Here is an 18,980-nt window from a genome sequence, read left to right on the forward strand (position 1 = left end):
AGTTTTAGAGATCAACTCATATTAGAACATTCCCTTTATATAGACATGTAGTTAAAATTTTCCAGCCAAATCTAAACTTGAGCTTCATGCACCCCAAATGCCTCAAAAAAAAAAAAAAAAAAAAGGCCACAAAAATAGTGCCTTTTATACAAATGAGCCTTTTTAGGATTTCAAATTTTGGACTTAGCCTCAAGAAGTTTTTGGACTCGGCCTCAAGAAGTTTTAGGATTTCAAATTTTGGCTTGTTGCCATTCTTAATATTGGGGCTCACTATTTGGAGGGCTTTCAAATAATTACAAAAATACTAACTTAAAAAAGTCTCCTCGGCACTTAGTGAGGGTAGAGGGTGAGGATCGTACTAGTGTACGCAGTCTTATCCATGCTTTAATGTAGAAGTCATTTTCTTGGACTCAAAACTCATAATCAACTAGTCACAAAAGAACAATCTTACCGTTAATCTTAGGCTCACCCTCACAAAAATACCAACTTATCTTCTTATTTTTTAAATTCATATAAAAGTTGGACATTTTTGTATTATTTTTAAAATTTTTAATTTCTTATTGTATGTTTGAGGGTGATTATTTTTAAAAAAATAATCACTCATATTTTAAAAGGTTATTTAAGCTAGCCCTTCTCACAACCACCAATCACAATATCAAATTCCATTGAAATTATATAAGAGGTCTTTATGTAAATACAATTTTTTTTTTTTGAAGCAATACCAGCATAATTCGTTGCACCTTCAAATAGGAAGCCTAAATACAGCATGTCCTTTATAGTATTAGTCCAAAGGGAGATTTAATTACAAAATTTTTTCTTTCAGATTTCACACCCTTTCAACATAATGTGGTAGGCAATTAAACTCCTTTGGACCAAAAATGAAAGCATAGGAAATAAACATAGTTTTCAAATTCAAAATATCAACAAATATATTAAGGATCTCCCGAGATGAGCATTTTTTTTCCGACAAATCATTGATCACCTTCTTTGCATTTGAAAAAATAAAGAAATTTATATATACTTTTTCTGTGGCCACCTTCAAGCACTCTCTAATTGCCTGAACTTCAACCTCCAAACATGATGCACAAAAACCCATCCTTCCCATGATGAAAATATAAGAGAGATCACCAGATCTAATGCTAATTCTTGCTATTATAAGACCAGTGTCCTAAGAATAAGCAGGATCACACCAAACAAAAGTAGATAGTTTAAAGTCTTGGCCTTTCACCAATTGACGCGATCAAAGAGGAGTGATTTTTTTTAAAATCACTGATCGTCTTTAAAAAATAAGTTTGAACACAAACGACCTAGAAGAAGAAGCAGCAGCAACTTACCGTGGAAGAAAAGAGAGGAGAGGCGGCTGTGCGTAGATGCTGTGGGCGGCGGCAGCAAGCGGATACGCTGTGGGTGGAGACGCTGTAGGTGGCGGCAGCAGGCGGAGACGCTCTGGGCGGCGGTGAAAGGTGGAGATGCTCTCCGCTGTGGGTGACAACTTGAGGAGCGAGGTGGAAGGGGCAGGAGTGAGGAGTGAGGAGCGAGTAGGAGGGAGGGGCAGGAAGGAGGAGGGAGAAGCAAATTTGCGGATTTCAGATTTTGAGGGACGGGCGGGTAGAGAAGGGATTTTAGGTTTTGAGCAGCACTACTTTTAAATAAATTTTTATTTATGTTCTTAAATAAAATGACAATTAGTGATGGTTTTTAAAACCATCACTAATAAAGGGCTAGTAGTGACGAAAATAAAAATTGTCACTACTACTCTGAATACATATTTTTTGTTTATTTTTTTAAATAAAAAGACTATTGGTGACGGTTCTGAAAACCGTCACTAATAAGGACCCATTAGTGATGAAAATAAAAAACCGTCACTACTACTTTGAATTTTTTTTGTTTATTTTTTTAAATAAAAAAGACTATGGGTGACGATTCTAAAAACTGTCACTAATAAGGACCATTAGTGACGAAAATACAAAACCATCACTACTACTTTGAATTTTTTTTTTATTTTTTTAAATAAAAAAGACTATTGGTGACGGTTCTGAAAATCGTCACTAATAAGGACCCATTAGTGACGAAAATACAAAACCGTCACTAGTACCTAGAAATTATTTTTTTCTTAATATAAAAGACTATTAGTGACGATTCTGAAAACCGTCACTAATAAGGAACTTGTAGTGACGAAAATAAAAAACCGTCACTAATAGTATGAAATAATAGATTTTTTTTTAATTTTTTAATAAAACGACCAGTAGTGACCATGGCAAAACCGTCACTAATACCCCCTTAGTAGTGACGAATTTTTCAAACCGTCACTAATACCCTTATATAAATATTAGTAGTGACGATTAGTTAATCGTCACTAATAAGCGACTTTTAGTGACGAATTTAATCCGTCACTAATACCCTAAAATCGTCGCTAATATTTTCTCGGAAATATTTTCGAGTGAAAATTGTTTACCGCGCAATTTTTAGTGACGAAAGTATTAGTGACGATTTTCAAACCGTCACTAATTCTTACACTATTAGTGACGGTTCTTAAAAACTGTTACTAATACCAACTTTTAGTGACGAAATTGAATTCGTCACTAATACTTTTGTCATTAAAAATCAGTTTTTTTGTAGTGCTCTTCCCCTAACTCTGTGTTGCGGTGCCTCTCTGAAGGCTATCCTCAATCACTGCAGCTCTGTCTACCACCTTTGCAAATGTCTGAGCCCGAAAGCCTATAACCTACTCAAATAAATTCCGCCTTAGACCCTCCTCAAACTTCCTTGCTTTCCCTTCATTATCAGGTACTAAATACGGAGCAAACTGAGATAACTCAATAAATCTCGCCGCATACTATTGTACTGTCATCAGTCCCTGCGTCAGATGTAGGAACTCCACCTTCGCACTCCTAATTGTAGCGAGAAAGCACCTCTTAAAAAAGATCTCCCTAAAGTGGCTCCACGTCACCACTACAGGGTCCGATCTCTACTCCTCCAACAATCTCACTGATCTCCATTAGCACTTTGCTTCCCCTGTCAACTTAAATGTCGCAAATAAAACTTTCTGCTCATTTGTATATGGAAGAACTGCCATCATGTACTCCATATCCTAGACCCAGTTCTCAACCACAAGTGGGTCAGCTCCTCCAGAAAACGATGGAGGTCTGCGTGAACTGCTTAATCGTGCAGCTCTACCGTCCCGAACTCCTAGCCATCTTTGACATCACCTGCTAGGTGACACTATGCAATATAGCATCGGGGTCTCCTCCACCCATACCAGAAGACCCTGCATCATCACCCCCAGCACATGCACTACTACTCCCTGGATCCATCTTGCAAAGGGTATAAAACCATTTTATAACTTTATTATCATAACTCACGACATACCCAACATACTCAAACTCACACAATATTTGGCTATAAACATTTCTCTTAACACTCTTGATCCCCATTTAATATTCAATCCCACCACTTAGAAACACGATTCGATGATAGTATCTATGGTTTTTCAGAAGTTGTCACCCCAAGAAAAAAACAAACACAACCACAGACTCATATCTAACAATATCCATTCCTATACTCTAGTATTAAATCTCGTTGTTTACTAATGTCTACAGAACCTAGCAAACCTAGGCTCTGATACCAAACTCTGACGCCCCGATTTTCATACCAATTTTTTTTCCATATAAACAACACATATAACCACATATCGGTCACGTCAATTACTGATACCATAATACATAACTCGACCCGCAAGTGGGTACTAGGTACATAAACTTATCCATATACACAATCTAACAGCGGAAGTCATCTCATATATATATACATATAACTACCACAGTGAATAAACATACCGGAGTACTACCATCCATATATAAAAATCAACTAAAGAACTCTAGAGGAATCAAACCTCCTTAGTACAAAATACTCACCTTGACTACTCAGGATATTTGCTTCCCTCTATCTCAGAACTCTATCACCAAGTCTAGCTCGATTTCATGAAATATTGAAATGATTGGGTGAGACACATCTTAGTAAGATAGAATAAATTATCTACCGTGTGTGGCAATATGAGATTCATTATATCATAACATATATTTGTTTCAATAATAACATTTTATGAGAAAATATATCATTTCAACAATCATATTTATATGGGTATAAAACAAAAGTTTTTCTAAGCTTTTAGTTCCAATTCCAAAATCATTCACCCATAACCCAAATTTACTAGCGAAGTTCCTGAGAATAGGGAAGCCTACCCGCCCATATAAGTAGCTTCCTTTTGCCCTGATATCGTTTGCATCCTAGCCCGATTAACTCGGATTCAGCTACAACTGATACTTATCAGAGCACTTACCTTACTCAGTAAGCCCTCAGGCGGTGTGTTTTACTTTGCTTTAATTAACTCACAGTATTTCATTTCTCGTTTTCATTCTCGTTTCCATTTTCATTTCATTTCAATTTTTTTTTTCATTTCCATTTCCATTTCTTTTTCATTTTCATTTCCATATCTAGCTCATGAGTGTCACCATAATCAATACATACGTGTCTATACTCATGGCTGCTCTAAGGATATCACTCCACGTCATGCTTCCCCCATGAATAGGGTTGTGTAGCCCGAAGGCTGGACCTAACTGCGGTTGGCCGACCCGATTAGGTCAAATATCATCATATATCTCGTGTCTGTAGTATGACTGGCTAGCTAAAAGCCCTGATCTGGACTCAAGGGGCACAACAACTCTACTATACAGCTCAGTCTACTCTCAAGCCACACGCTTCACGAGCCCGTGTGGTTGCACTAACTCCACTAGCAACAGTACTGTGCTTAATATCACTACCCATCATTGGGGTTTCCATATCCATCCATCAGGGTTATCACTGCGATATACCAGCAATCATTTTGTGGCATTGACATTTCATCAATCACATGTTTGTATTCTTATCTCGGAATTTCACATTACAATTCTCATAATTTAGTATTCATATTGTAGAATTTTACATTGCAATATCTACATTTCACATATTCACATTTCTCAAAATCGTATTTCTCATATCCATATTTCTCATTTTCATGTTACAAAATTAATGGTGCAATATTCACATTTCTCATACTCACATTTCAATATCAGTATTATAGAATTCTACATTGCAATATTCATATTTCTCACATTCACATTTCAATATCAATATTCTTAACGCATTTCATCATTTCAATGATATTTTTTCAATTCATAATTCATTTCATCTCATACTATCATATACATATCTCGTTTCAAAATTACTCAATATTTCTGAAAACACATTTTCATATTTCACCTTTCTTCATTTTCTCAGAGCATACATTTCCTGCATATTCCACTTTCATCATTTTCCCACATTTCAATTCTCATATTAAAACATATTCCAGTATCACATATTTCACAGGGTAAGTCATTAATCTAGTTTAAACAGTTATCAATATAAATCACATGCCACACAAATTTCATATGATATTTATATCATCTTAAATGTTGACGTTTTGAGTCTGATCTCGTTTTGATAATGACAAAACACAATTATTTCATCTGTGCATTGAGATTTTTAGCAAGATCATTATTTAGTACGCACGGATGATACAAATGCTATAGAAGCCATGAGGAATTTGAAGCGCATTCGATCTGACATATTCAATGAAATTAAAAGAGCAAAAGGATGAGGACACCTCAGATTTTTAGTTGTAATATGTGTTTAGTCTCACTTGTATTTACATATTTCATAAGATATAGTCGGAAGCTCAAATATACCCTAGACTGACCTTAGGACTCATGCATTTCATGAAAAATATATTTACATTAGTTCTAGGTTGGATGGAATTTTTAGAGGCAAAATAATACTGGAAAGTAGAGGCCTCGTTGACGAACCCCATGGCCTCGTCAACAAACGCATGAAGGCTACCCGGCGATAAACACCATGTTCTCGTCGACGAGAAAATACCGAGAGCTCAAAAATCTCAGATAGGTCTCTCGTGGACGAACCCATGTTCCTGTCAATGAACGAGTGTTGAGCACTCGTCGACGAACACGTGTTCTCATTGACGAGTTCTTGGCGCAGAATGGCGGTTCAGTGTGGACACAGATGTAAATACTTTGTTTTAAATAATTTAATGACTAGAAATTGATCCAATGTCGAGAATACATGTTTAAACACTCCCAAAACCCTAGGAGAACATGACAAGACAAGAGGAGATCACTTTTGCATACTTTGCCCATACTCTATCAAGTTTAAACATCTTTTGGACATTCTCTCAGCTTCACAAAGGGCATTCACGCACTTATCTTGCTAGCACATTTGATATTGAGGTTTAGTATACAAGGTTTTACATTTTGGCACTTAATCTTCATTGTAAAAGTTTTTCTTCTCTTATATTTTTTTTTATTATTTTATTAAGAGAGGAAGAACCCTAAATTTCATATTTTTGTTTGAAAAATCTTGTGGGAGAAGTTCATTCTAGGACTTTAAATCTTTGAAGCATTCTTGATATTATTTTTATTCAAAGATTTAATATTCTTTTATTTGTGCCAAAAGTTATTTAAGAAAACCCTAGATTTCCAACACATGTTATTTGAAAAATCAATTTTTGGAGATATACTGTATTGAGTGTAGATCTTTGAGAAAACTCATCATACATATTTTTATATACAAAGATAATATATTTGATTATTATTGAAATAATTACATACATTCATTGAACTTCAAGTTATATCTTATTAATTCGTTTTAGGAATTTTATTGTACTCATTAGTTTGTTAAGAAGCATCTGAGTGTTCAAAAATTTTATTAATCTATCGTATTGACGGTTCGGGTTGTGAACCGGGGAAGGAGGAAGTTACGCCTCTTGTAAGTAGCTGAGTAGGAGGAAGTTGTGCCTCTTTTTTTTTTTTTTCATAAAAAAAATTAAAATAACGGAAAAAAACCCTAGTTTGAAACTAAACCTAACATTTTCCGACAACGGCGTCAAAAGCTTGATTCACTCGAAAAATGAGCAGTTTGGAAACTATCCAAAGTATAAGAGTTCTGTCATGTAATATTTAGCCTAAATGCTAGATCGTTTCCTTAAAGAATGCATTTTAATTCCAAACTTAGTGTAATTCCAAAAGAAAATAAGAAAAAAAAGTTTACTGAATATAGTTCAGATTTAGGTTTCTGGAATTTTTAAAATTTTGCAATGAAACTTAAACTTTAACTAAAAATTAAACACACATAAAATAACTAAATAAACACAAGATTCAATACCAGAATAATGAAAAAAAAAATCTTGCAATTATTCAACTAAATAAAAATTCTAACTTTAAACACAAACCCAAACAAAATTAAATCCTAACAAGATAGAAACACTAACTTTAATAATAAAATCACTTAAAAAAAATTTTAAATTCTAATAAGGACTTCAAATAAGAAAAACAAATTGATTTTTTTTTCATATTAAATAATAGCCCAAACGAATATTTAAGATTCAAAAGGAGACTAAAAAGAAAAGACAATCTAAACTCAATAATTCAAAATAACTCAACCAAATTGAAATTCCAATAATATCTTTGAATAAAAGAAAGGACAAATAAATATAATCCAATCAAAACGAAAAAACTTAGTACCTTAACAACTTCAATGGACAATAACAAACTAAAACAAATAATAGCTAAGATTTTGAATAAACTGGAATTAAAAATAAATAAATTTTTTGAATAAACAAAACTAAAATTATCATTGAAAATAACTTGAACAAGTATTAAAGAATAATAAGGGAGAGAGAGAGAGAGAGAGAGAGAGAGAGAGAGAGAGAGAGAGAGAAACGCGAAATAAAAAGGAACTCCCTAGCCCTTTAGCTCCAACTTGGCATCCCAAGGAAATGACAACGCATGGGCCATGTAGCCTTCTCACTTGGGCACATCATTTAATGGCCCTTTATTCATTTTTTTTTTCTTTTGTTAACACAGGGTTGGTTTTGCACTTTCAAGCCTACTTTTGACCTAGTAAACGTCCGTATCTCTCAAAACTCGAAACACAAAAGTGTTAAGAGCTATTTCTCAGATTTCCCCAAAATTTTGAATTGTTTTGATAAGAGCTTGTATGAGAAAGTTACGCCCAGATTACGAAGTAATGTTGAAATAGTCCATAAAACAACATATGGTAAATTCACGTTTGATTTTGACCTTGATGTAGCCAGTATTTCTCAAAACATAAAACATGAAAATTGTAGAGAGTTTTCTTATCTTTCTACAACATCCTGAATCATCTGAATTGGAGATCAGATGAAAGAGTTACGTATAGATTATGTAGTACCAGCGGTTTTTAGCTTCCAATAGTCGCCCTGCAATAAAAAAATACCAAAAATTCATAAATTACTCAATAAAACTCAAATATTATAAATAGAACACAATGTTAAAATATTGAGAGTAATTAGAAATTTAATTAAAAATATAATTCGTAATACATGAATTAAAACACGTAATTACGCAATTTAAGCGCGTAATCACACCCCCGACTAAAGTTTTGCTAGTCCCTAGAAAAATAAAAAAAAAATAAAAAGCTACCAAATTCTATCTACCTTATCTTTCGCGGGAAACACGGTTGCATTTACCGAATGCAACAAGGCTTTAAACCCCTAGGTCGATCCTAGTGGACGAGTTGTAGTCTTGTGAGAGTTTCTAGGGCGACACCCACAAACACCAATTCCAATGAATATTAAATGAACTTACATTCAACACAAATATACCATTTCCCATACATGAATATCATCAGATTACACACAAGCTCATACACAATTCACGCAATTCCGAAGCAAGTCATTCATGCAAGTTTTATCATTATATAGTCATTAAAAATAATATACTCACATAAAGTCAATTGACAATTCAATTCAGAGTTAATGTAGTCCTATAAATTTGAGTATAAACAGGCGACATCTTGAGGTATGTGTAATGTGTATGACTCGTTACACCCAGGGTATCCATGAACACCTACAAAATGGTCTTTTTGACTCGGTCTTACTGGTATACCCTAAAAAACACTGGAAAAGGATGAGTTCACTTGTCATATGTGAGGAAGAGTGTCGCGATCAAACATCCCACATATTACAAAGAACAAATGCTAAATGTATGGAGTGGACTAGTCTGAAAAGGATCTAGCCTATTTGTGAGGTGTCAGGTCCTTCACCTTAACATCTTCTTACCTACTCGCCATATCCAACCAAGGCCACCCTAGATCAACTTATTCACAAACCAGGCATGAATACATCTGAAGCATTAAGCGGTTGAAGAGTCTTCATATGTGGAGAACATGTGTAGTGTCCCTGACTTTTTGTTGTATTTATGTGGAGCAAGTATTAACCTTTCATTTCATGTATATTTCTATTTTTTTTATTCTTTCTTCTACTCATTCTTCAATTTCTGTCTTTTCATTGTCAATTAGAACAATCATTAAACTTCTTTCATTTTCTTCATACGACCAATGGAAATTAAGCTTGAACAATAGTCCATGAATTAAGTTTATTTCTAGGGGTGGCTCAGCCTTCACATCTTGAGCAGGCTACAAGATCTAGGTTTCTATCTCCCCACTAGATGTCACCTCTAGGCTAGCAAGTCAAAAGCCAAGACTAGTGTACAAAGAATATCCAGAAAAAAAAAAATGGAAAGTTGAGTTTCATGAACTCTGAGTTGATGTCAAAATTCAAAAGAACGATAAATGACTCAACAGTACCTCGCAAGGTGTCATAGTCATTACGGGTGTTCTCTCAGTGCTCACAAGGAACCCTAAGTGCTACAAGTCATGTGAACGTGTATTTTCAACCTCATGAGATACCATGTAAATACAAGATTTTATATAGCCAGATTAACACGAATGAACTAGTAGTCAACCCACATAGAGTTACAATTCCTAGATTAGCCATATAAAGAGAAACTACACATAAATAACTCGAGTGTGTAACTCTTAGGTTATATGCAAGTATGTAAAAGATATAAGTCATTGTTAATCATGACCTAATCATCCATATTCAATTTTTTTTTTTGTAATGTCTCATCCCCCCCCCCCCCCAAAAAACTAAAGTGGAACATTGTCCTCAATATGAAAGCATAGGGGAAGTAGAGCGTACTTGGGTGGAGAAGTAAGGGAAAAGAAAAACTAACTAAAGAAAAAATGTACCTGAAAATTAACTAAAAATAAAATAAGGTAAAACAAAATGAAAAGAAAGGAAATAAAAACATCATAGTCTGTCTGGCGGAGGCTCTGGAGGAATTTCATCTAGTGGGTGCAAGTCTATAAATTGAACAAGCAAGTCTTCAAATTTGAGCTGCCATAATGAATCTATCTTGTTACCTGCAAAAAAGTTAGCATCAAATAAATCAATACGTTCTAAGGTGCTAGACAAAACATGTGCAGATTACCTTCCTTGTTTTAACAAGAAAAGATCTTTATTCAGTATATTTTCTAGGGATTTCACTTCTTTAAGAACCGGTCTTTGGAAAAAGAGGTGTCTAAACAGTTACCTTTGGTTCGTCAGAAGCATTAACATTAAAAGTTTTATGTGTTTTCTTGAAAGTTAAATTCTCACTAATCTGCTCACCCTCTTTATCGGGTGTACCCATCACCTTACCATTACGGGGATTTGCTTCAGCATTGCACTCCTTGACATTTAATCCAGTAGGGAATGATGGTTCCACGATTGTCAATCTCTAAGGGTAAGGTACCATAGGTTAGTACTTCTTATTGGTCTCGGTATTCACGTTAACTAACTTATTCAATTAGGGGTTTGTTTCCTCTGATTTTTCTTTAATCTCATCTATCTTAGTTGTAACTTCAGGTGTCGGGACAATTGTTGGTCTGTCAGTGAGTATCTCAGGTTGGGGAACTTCTTTTCCACTTCTCCAAGTAATAATGACCTCCGTTGTCTTAAGAGAAACATTATGTATTTGTTGCTTTTGATGCTAGTATTCTTAAGGATTAGACTGAGATTCTACCAGAAATTCCCCTTTTTCTAAGATATTCAATTGCGTTCTCATCCCATTAATGGTGTCCCACAATTCATGTATAGCATGAGTGTACTGATTGTTAGTTGTGATGTGAATCTGCATAAATTGTTGAAACATATTCGTCATCTGCATCATGCTATCATCAGGAGATTTCTTTTCCAGAATAGGAATAAAATTTGGTTGAAATCGCGGAGGTGCGTAGCTCTGAGAGACCTATTGCAGCTGATACTACAATTGCTATGGAGGGGCTGCATAAGATTGAGGAACTTGCTGATACCGTGAGGAAGATGGACTAGACTGATCATTCCTCCATAAGAGGTTCAGGTGAATTCTCTATCTAGGATTATAAGTGTTCGAGAATGGCTCATTTTTGGATTTGTTGACCCAATTTACTGATTGTACCCGATCAGATCTACTCTCTTGCCAAATTGGTAGTAAATGAAAATCCTGAATTTTGTTGTTTGAGGTTTTACAGATAGAGCAATCCTCAGCTTTCACTTTTTCTGATTCCATAACCTCTAGTTTCTTAGACAACGCAACAACGAGATCCTATAGACTAGTTTCCTATTTGACCTAGTATCTGTCTCCACCATTGATCGCTCTGAGAGGTTGTGCTGCCAGTGGTGCTCATTCCTCTCTTGTGTTCCATTGTTGGGCACTCTTATCTAAATAATCAAAGAATGATAAAGCCTCATCTGGTTCATTGCTGAAGAACTCCCCGTTGCACATAGTCTGGACAAACTATTTACATTCAGAGGTTAAAGTAGTATAAAAATAATTCACTAACCTCCAAGATTCAAATCCGTAATGTGGACATATATTCATCAGGTCCTTGAATCTCTCTTAACAAGCTTGGAACATCTCGTCAGCTTTTTGCATGGATGACTGATCTGTTCCTACAAAAATTGAGTTCTCTGTAAGGGAAAAAATTTATGTAGAAATTCGTTTTGCATATCAGCCCAACTAGAGATAGAATTAGGCCTATGAGAATTAAACCACGTCTTAGCCTTGTCTTTCAATGAAAAAGGAAATAGACGCAATCTAATTGCCTGATTAGTAGTAGCCCCATCTATGAATGTAACACATGCAAGCTTAAAATCAATTAAATGTTGATACGAATTTTCATATTTCATCCCATAAAATTGAGGTATCATAGATATCATTCCAGGTTTAATGTTAAAGTTCTGTGCATTCTCAAGCAATATGATGCAAGATGGTGGTGTGGTTCGTGTGGGTTGCAAAAAATCCTTAAGCGTGCGTGGTGCAGGTGCAACCATATATATATATATATATATTTCAAAACTCAAATTTCTATTTTTTTTTCTTTTTTTAAATTTTTTCATGAGAAAAATTAAAATGACAGAAAAAAACACTAGTTTGAAACTAAAACTGACATTCCCTGACAACGACGCCAAAACCTTGACTCACTCGAAAAATGAGCAGCTCGGAAGCTATTTAAGTATAGGAGTTCCGTCGTGTAATATTTATCTCAAAGACTAGATCGTCTCCTCAGGAAATGCATTTTAATTCAAAACTTAGTGTAATTCCAAAAGAAAATAAGAAAAGAAAAGTTTACTGAACATAGTTCAGATTAAGGTTCTTGGAATTTTTGAGATTTTGCAATGAAACTTAAACTTTAACTAAAAATTAAACACGCATAAAATAACTAAATAAACACTAGATTCAATACCAGAATAACGAAAAAAAAATAACCTTGCAATTATTCAACTACATAAAAATTCTAACTTTAAAGACAAACCCAAACAAAATTAAATCCTAACAAGATAGAACCACTAACTTTAATAATAAAATCACCTAAGAAAAAATTAAATTCTAATAAAGACTTCAAATAAGAGAAACAAATTGATTTTTTTTTTCATATTAAATAATAACCCAAACGAATATTTAAGATTCAAAAGGAGACTAAAAAGAAAAGAAAATCTAAACTCAATAATTCAAAATAACTCAATCAAATTGAAATTTTAACAATAATATTGAATAAAAAAAAAAGACAAATTAATACAACCCAATCAAAACAAATAAACTTAGTACCTTAACAACTTCAATGAAAAATAACAAACTAAAACAAATAATAGTTAAGATTTTGAATAAACTGGAATTAAAAATAAATACAATCCAAACAAATATTTAAATTTGAAAGAAATATTTTAAATAAACTAAACTGAAATTATCATTGAAAATAACTTGAGCAAGTATTAAAGAATACTGCTACTGCCCCAGCCTCCCCTCCAAGCTTACCTAAAAAAAAACTAAAGAAAACTTAAAAAACCCTACCCAAGCTACTCTCCCTTGACTTTTCAAAATCAACCCAAATAAAAAGAAACTCCCCAGCCCTTTAGCTCCAATTCAACGCCCCAAGGAAATGCCAGCGCATGGGCTATGCAGCCCTCTCACGTGGGCACATCATTTAATGGGCCTTTATGTATTTATTTTTTTCTTTTGTTAACATAGGATCGGTTTTTCACTTTAATGCCCAATTTGCACCTAGTAAACGTCCGTATCTTTCAAAACTCAAAACATAAAAGTTGTAAAACTATTTCTCATCTTTTCCTGTAATTTTGAATCATCTTGATCGGAGCTCATACGAGAAAGTTATGCCCAAATTATAAAGTAATGTTGAAATAGTCCATAAAACAGCGTATGGTAACTTCACATTTGATTTCGACCTTGATGCAGCCAATATTTCTCAAAATGTAAAACATGAAAATTGTAGAGCATTTTCTTATATTTCTACAACATCCTGAATCATCTAAATCGAAGGTTGGATGAGAGAGTTACGTATAGATTACGAAGTACCATCGGTTTTTAGCTTCCAATAGTCGCCTTACAATAAAAAAATACCAAAAAATCATAAATTACTCAATAAAACTCAAATATTATAAATAGGACACAATGTTAAAATATTGAGAGTAATTAAAAATTTAATTAAAAATATAATTCGTAATACATGGATTAAAGCACCTAATTACGCAATTTAAGCGTGTAATCACTACGCATTACTGTAGGTCAGAGTTATTCGTCAATCATCGAAAAATAATTACTATAAAACTATCTGACCATTACCTGACAAGTGTTATTTATATTGACACTACCGAATTAATATTATCGAACTTTTATATGATAATGTAGCGTGATCCTGTCACCGATGAACTGGAGCCAAGGCCGGATCTTTATCGAAGAACACATCAGAGGCCATCGGGAAAGTGGTGCTAGGGTGCGCAGAGCAAACATGTAAGTCAAGTAGATTATTTAGTTCATTATTTTATTCAAAACGTCAAAGTTATATTCTTATTTCTTCATTTTCATCATTTTCATGACTGAAAATAGGCGAAGATGCTCGAGCTGAGGGATACACCAATTCCAGAGGGCAGTTAGCCAATGACGGATGACAAGATCTGCACTCAGGTGCTTAGGGAACGAGCGGGTGGTTGGTTGAATGGCCTTGGGACTAGATACATCACTCCAACATCATCATCTTTTTTTAGTGCGGTGTCTCATGCTAAGATTGACCGAGCATATTGAGCCACCGAGGCTCAAGCGGAGGTGATGGTTCTCCGAATGCAGACGATGGAAGTGGAGAACCAACAACTGAAAGAACATGTGTCCACCTGGGGAGTAGAGAACTAGCAATTGAAAGAACAAGTGTCCACTTGGGGAGCAGAGAACCAGCAATTGAAAGAACAGGTGTCCACTTGGGGAGCAGAGAACCAACAATTGAAAGAACAGGTGTCCACTTGGGGAGCAGAGAACCAGCAATTGAAAGAACAGGTGTCCACTTGTTCAACGAAGAACCTGCATATGAAAGAAGAGATGTTCGCTTGAAAAGCGAGGATGGAAGCCATGAAAAATTGGAAAGCGCATATCAAACAAATTATGAACCAATGTCATCCAGATGATGCCGGTGGCTTTTCCTCTCATTAGAAGGTACGTAAAAGGTAGTTTGTCTTTGGGGCATATGATTGTTTTATTTTGACAACATTGCACTACACTACACTGCACAAACATACACCATCTATTTTTGCTTATTGCTTCAGTTTTATGAATGATTTAATTTCTGGACTGCATTCCTAGATTGATATATCTTGTGAACTGCATGCTAGTTGTGGACATTAGGACTGCATGCTTGATTGGAATGCCACCTGCATGGCTGATGTAGTGATGTGTATGTTGGTAGATACTTTTAGGTTGTTGCATGTCTTAATCTAAATGACATTTGTATAATGCAAAAATCTTGAAAATTGTATGCTCTTGTGACTTGTAGGCTTGGGAAATGTTCTATTTATAGACGGCATGTTGTCGAAAATTTTTAAAATTTTTCTCGAAATAATCAAAGTCATCTACCATATGCTCAGATGATTATAGTGTGTTGAATATTTCCATTTTACCTAGAAGTTTAAGTTATTTGGCTGTGGCCAACAATGTATATGAAACTTTAACACTCCCTCCACGTGTGTAGTTTGATTGCTTGTGAAGAGATAAAACACGATAATAGAGATATTTTAAACCATACAAAATAAACACGAGTAATAAAACTAGAATCCAGCACCTCTTGGTAATCGTCAAAACTAAACACACACTTAGTATGATTATTGTCTTCCTGTCAATCTATAATACATTTCAAATGATAGTATCTTGGAGAACTTAATAAGTGGAGCTTTTACTTTAGTTTGAACTTGAACATATACATTAAGGACTAGGGTGAGCAGCCACAACCTCAATAGACATCCTTAACTTGCCCTTTCTCAAATAAGGATTTCAATACTTAACACATGATTTTCATACATGCATGCATGATCATAAGGTGCATGAAAACACTCTTTATTCAAAGCAATATGCATGAACGCACTCTTTATTTTTGGCAATTTGTTCATCTAAAGTAGCAATTACAAAACATCCAATAAACATGCATTTATACATTCTTTCGAACATAGCAGTATATCCCAACTAAGCATATATGTAATGCCCCAACCGACCACGTGGGCTTGGGGTGCTACTTTAGTGACGTTTGTGTACCTGATACCATATTTATCATAATAAATGTAGTGGAAGTAATGAAACATTCTCCAAACATACATTACTAGAGTTCTAAGTTCTTTTCATACATAAAGGTTTCCAAACATCCATATTACAATTCGACCAAAAAAGGACAACTAGTTTGGTCCATACGACCATTATACGAGTCTAGAGACTTACAACATAATTACATTCACCTGAAATCATAGAGATATTCACAAGAAGACTATTCTAACTTTCACCCCCTGATCATGCTAAGCACGATACCTGTTATTTCCTAAAAAGATGATTTGTATATTGGGATAACACACTTCTCAGTAAGGATGATCAAGTTAATATCAGTATGTGGGAAGCATGCATTTAGTGCTTAAAGAAAACATCTATTCTTCATTTAACCAAAAATAGCTACTTTAGATTGTACGTATTGATATAGTTGGAAATACTTGCTTCATATTCCTCATATAAACGGTTCATTAATTACATAACATCATTTATATAAATCTATAGATATGCATAGAAGACAATCCCTGGGATCTAACGCCATGTATAAACCCCCATGGTCAGGGTTTGTGGCCCGAAGGCTGGACAAAGCCTGAGGTGATCAACCCAGACCAAGTCAAATATACATCTGCATTTAACTCCGACTATGTAGGAATCCGCAACTTGCTTGTGTGGTTTTGATTGCCCTACCACATCCTGAAAGTCTGGACTTTTAGGGAAGGTACACCCTCTATTAAGGCTAATCGGCTGAAACCACCCACACCACTCTTGCAGTACAATGTGGGCGCACATGACCACATACATAATCTCTAGTAATGATATCATGCTCATAACATAGGGGTCATCAGAGTTCTTAGAGCATATCATGCAATTTAAGTAATATAAAAACCATATTTCATATCCATTAAATATAAAGCCTGTCATTTAAAACTCTCGGCACTCGGCCATCACATAAATCTCAGCTCACAACCGTTAAACGTAATCATGGCCCTCACAGCTGTAAACATATTTTTGTACTTCCATAAAAAGTTATAGTATCTCACAAACATTCATCATTTCGGTTATAAAATAATGCATACATATCATTCACCTGCCACACAATTTCCTATATTTTGAACATAGCCCGTAGGCAACCAAGAAAACATAATATATATGGTTTAAAACATAAAACGAGGCTTCCCATCGTTCATTTGTACTTAAAACAGAATAACATATATCCTAGGTTTGAAAAAGAAGTCTTTTGAACGGTTGGTTTTTGAAACATCAACTGAAAATATAGATATACTTATTCCAAAAACATTTCGTACGGTTCAAATTCATTAAAAAAGTCGACTTAATTTAATCACCTTACCTAATTTTTGAAACAGAAACCGAAATGAACTGAAACTCAAAAACCAAACCCTAGCTTTTTCCTTAGTTCAAGAATCCACTCCGCTAGACTTGTAGATCTTCGCCCCCTGATCCTCGTTGTAACTTCCGATCGTTGAAATAGGCAACGATCGGCGAAATATTGAAGAGAGAGAGTGTGTGGGCGCAAGTTCTAGATATATATATATATATATATATATATATATATATATATATATTTTGATTTCTTAACAATGAAGCAATTGAAAATCTATTTATAGACCCCTTAACCCAGAATGACGCCTTCTTAGATGAACCACATAAAGCCGTTCGTCGACAAAAGAAGGGCCTCATCAACAAACCCTAAGCCTGATATTTTTCGGACGTTCTGGATCTCTTGGTCGACGATGCACTGAATTTCAGCGACGAACCACACAAGGGCCTTCGTCGACGAAGCCTGCTGAAATTTCCTTTTTTCCTTTTCTTATTTAATTTCCCTTATTTTCTTGGTTCGGGTCTCTCCAATCTCACCTCCTTATAAAAATTTTGTTCTCCAAATTTGCTAACTGCTCTCTATCACATCATCTTACCCATCACTGGTCTGACTCTAGGAAGAGCTAGTGGCCACCCACATAACAGCCCCATCCCAAATTTATTACCTGCCCTCACTTATGGTGGAGGAATACTGTGGTTATACATAATGTCTCAGGAGATTACAATATCCATACGAAGCTCTCCCAGAGACCATACTTACTCTAACATTAACAAACCCACACTACCATACATACACATAAACCACTTACTTACCATTCTACTTACCTATCTAGCTCTGAGCGTCTCTAAATAACTAAGGATACTTTTGACGTATCTCTAACTCTAGCTCCCATAAAGACTCTTCTATTGCATGATTACGCCACAATACCTTTACTAACAGAATTTTATTTGAACGTAACTCCTGCTCTCTATGATTTAGGATTTGAACTGGTATTTCTTCATATGCTAACATGTCCTCAAGCTCCAATGACTCGTAACTGATCAAATGTGAAGGATTTAGAACATACCTCCTAAGCATGGACATGTGGAACACGTCGTAAATCCTAGACAATGCGGGTGGTATTGCTATCCTGTACACCACTGAAGCGACTCTCCAAAATCTCGAACGACCCGACGTACTTAGGGCTCAGCTTGCCCTTCCTACCAAATCTCATCATTTCTTTCATTGGAACAATCCTAAAAAACACAGCATCACCCCTTGAATTCTAACTCTCATTGGCGAGTATCTGTATAACTCTTCTACTGAATCTATGCTGCTTTAATCTTTTCCCTGATAAGTTCGACCTTTGCAGAGGTTTGCTAAACTAATCCTGGACCCAACATTCGTCACTCACCTACCTCATCCTAGTATAGTGGAGATCGACACCGGAGACCATACAAAGCTTTATATGGTGCCATCTCAATACTGGCCTAATAACTATTGTTATTTGCAAACTCGACTAACGGCAGGTATCTGATCCAACTACCACCAAAATTCAGTACACACGCCCACAACATGTCTTCTAGAATCTGAAGAGTCCTCTCAGATTGTCCATCCATCTACGGGTGAAAGGCAGT

General features: G+C 35.1%; 1 protein-coding gene across 1 annotated transcript in view; it reads right to left on the reverse strand.

The window, feature by feature from the left end:
• Positions 1 to 3,314, reverse strand: part of LOC131167444 (serine carboxypeptidase-like 45) — a 44,377-nt gene extending 41,063 nt beyond the window's left edge. Inside the window, exons 1-2 of the mRNA XM_058126248.1 lie at positions 3,222 to 3,314; positions 1,335 to 1,639 (exon numbers count right to left, since the gene is read on the reverse strand). Coding sequence (XP_057982231.1) covers positions 1,335 to 1,639; positions 3,222 to 3,314 — 398 coding nt within the window. The remainder of the gene's footprint in view (positions 1 to 1,334; positions 1,640 to 3,221) is intronic.
• Positions 3,315 to 18,980: the final 15,666 nt, after the last annotated feature.

Source organism: Malania oleifera, chromosome 11 (assembly GCF_029873635.1).
Source record: "Malania oleifera isolate guangnan ecotype guangnan chromosome 11, ASM2987363v1, whole genome shotgun sequence".
NCBI lineage: Eukaryota > Viridiplantae > Streptophyta > Magnoliopsida > Santalales > Ximeniaceae > Malania > Malania oleifera.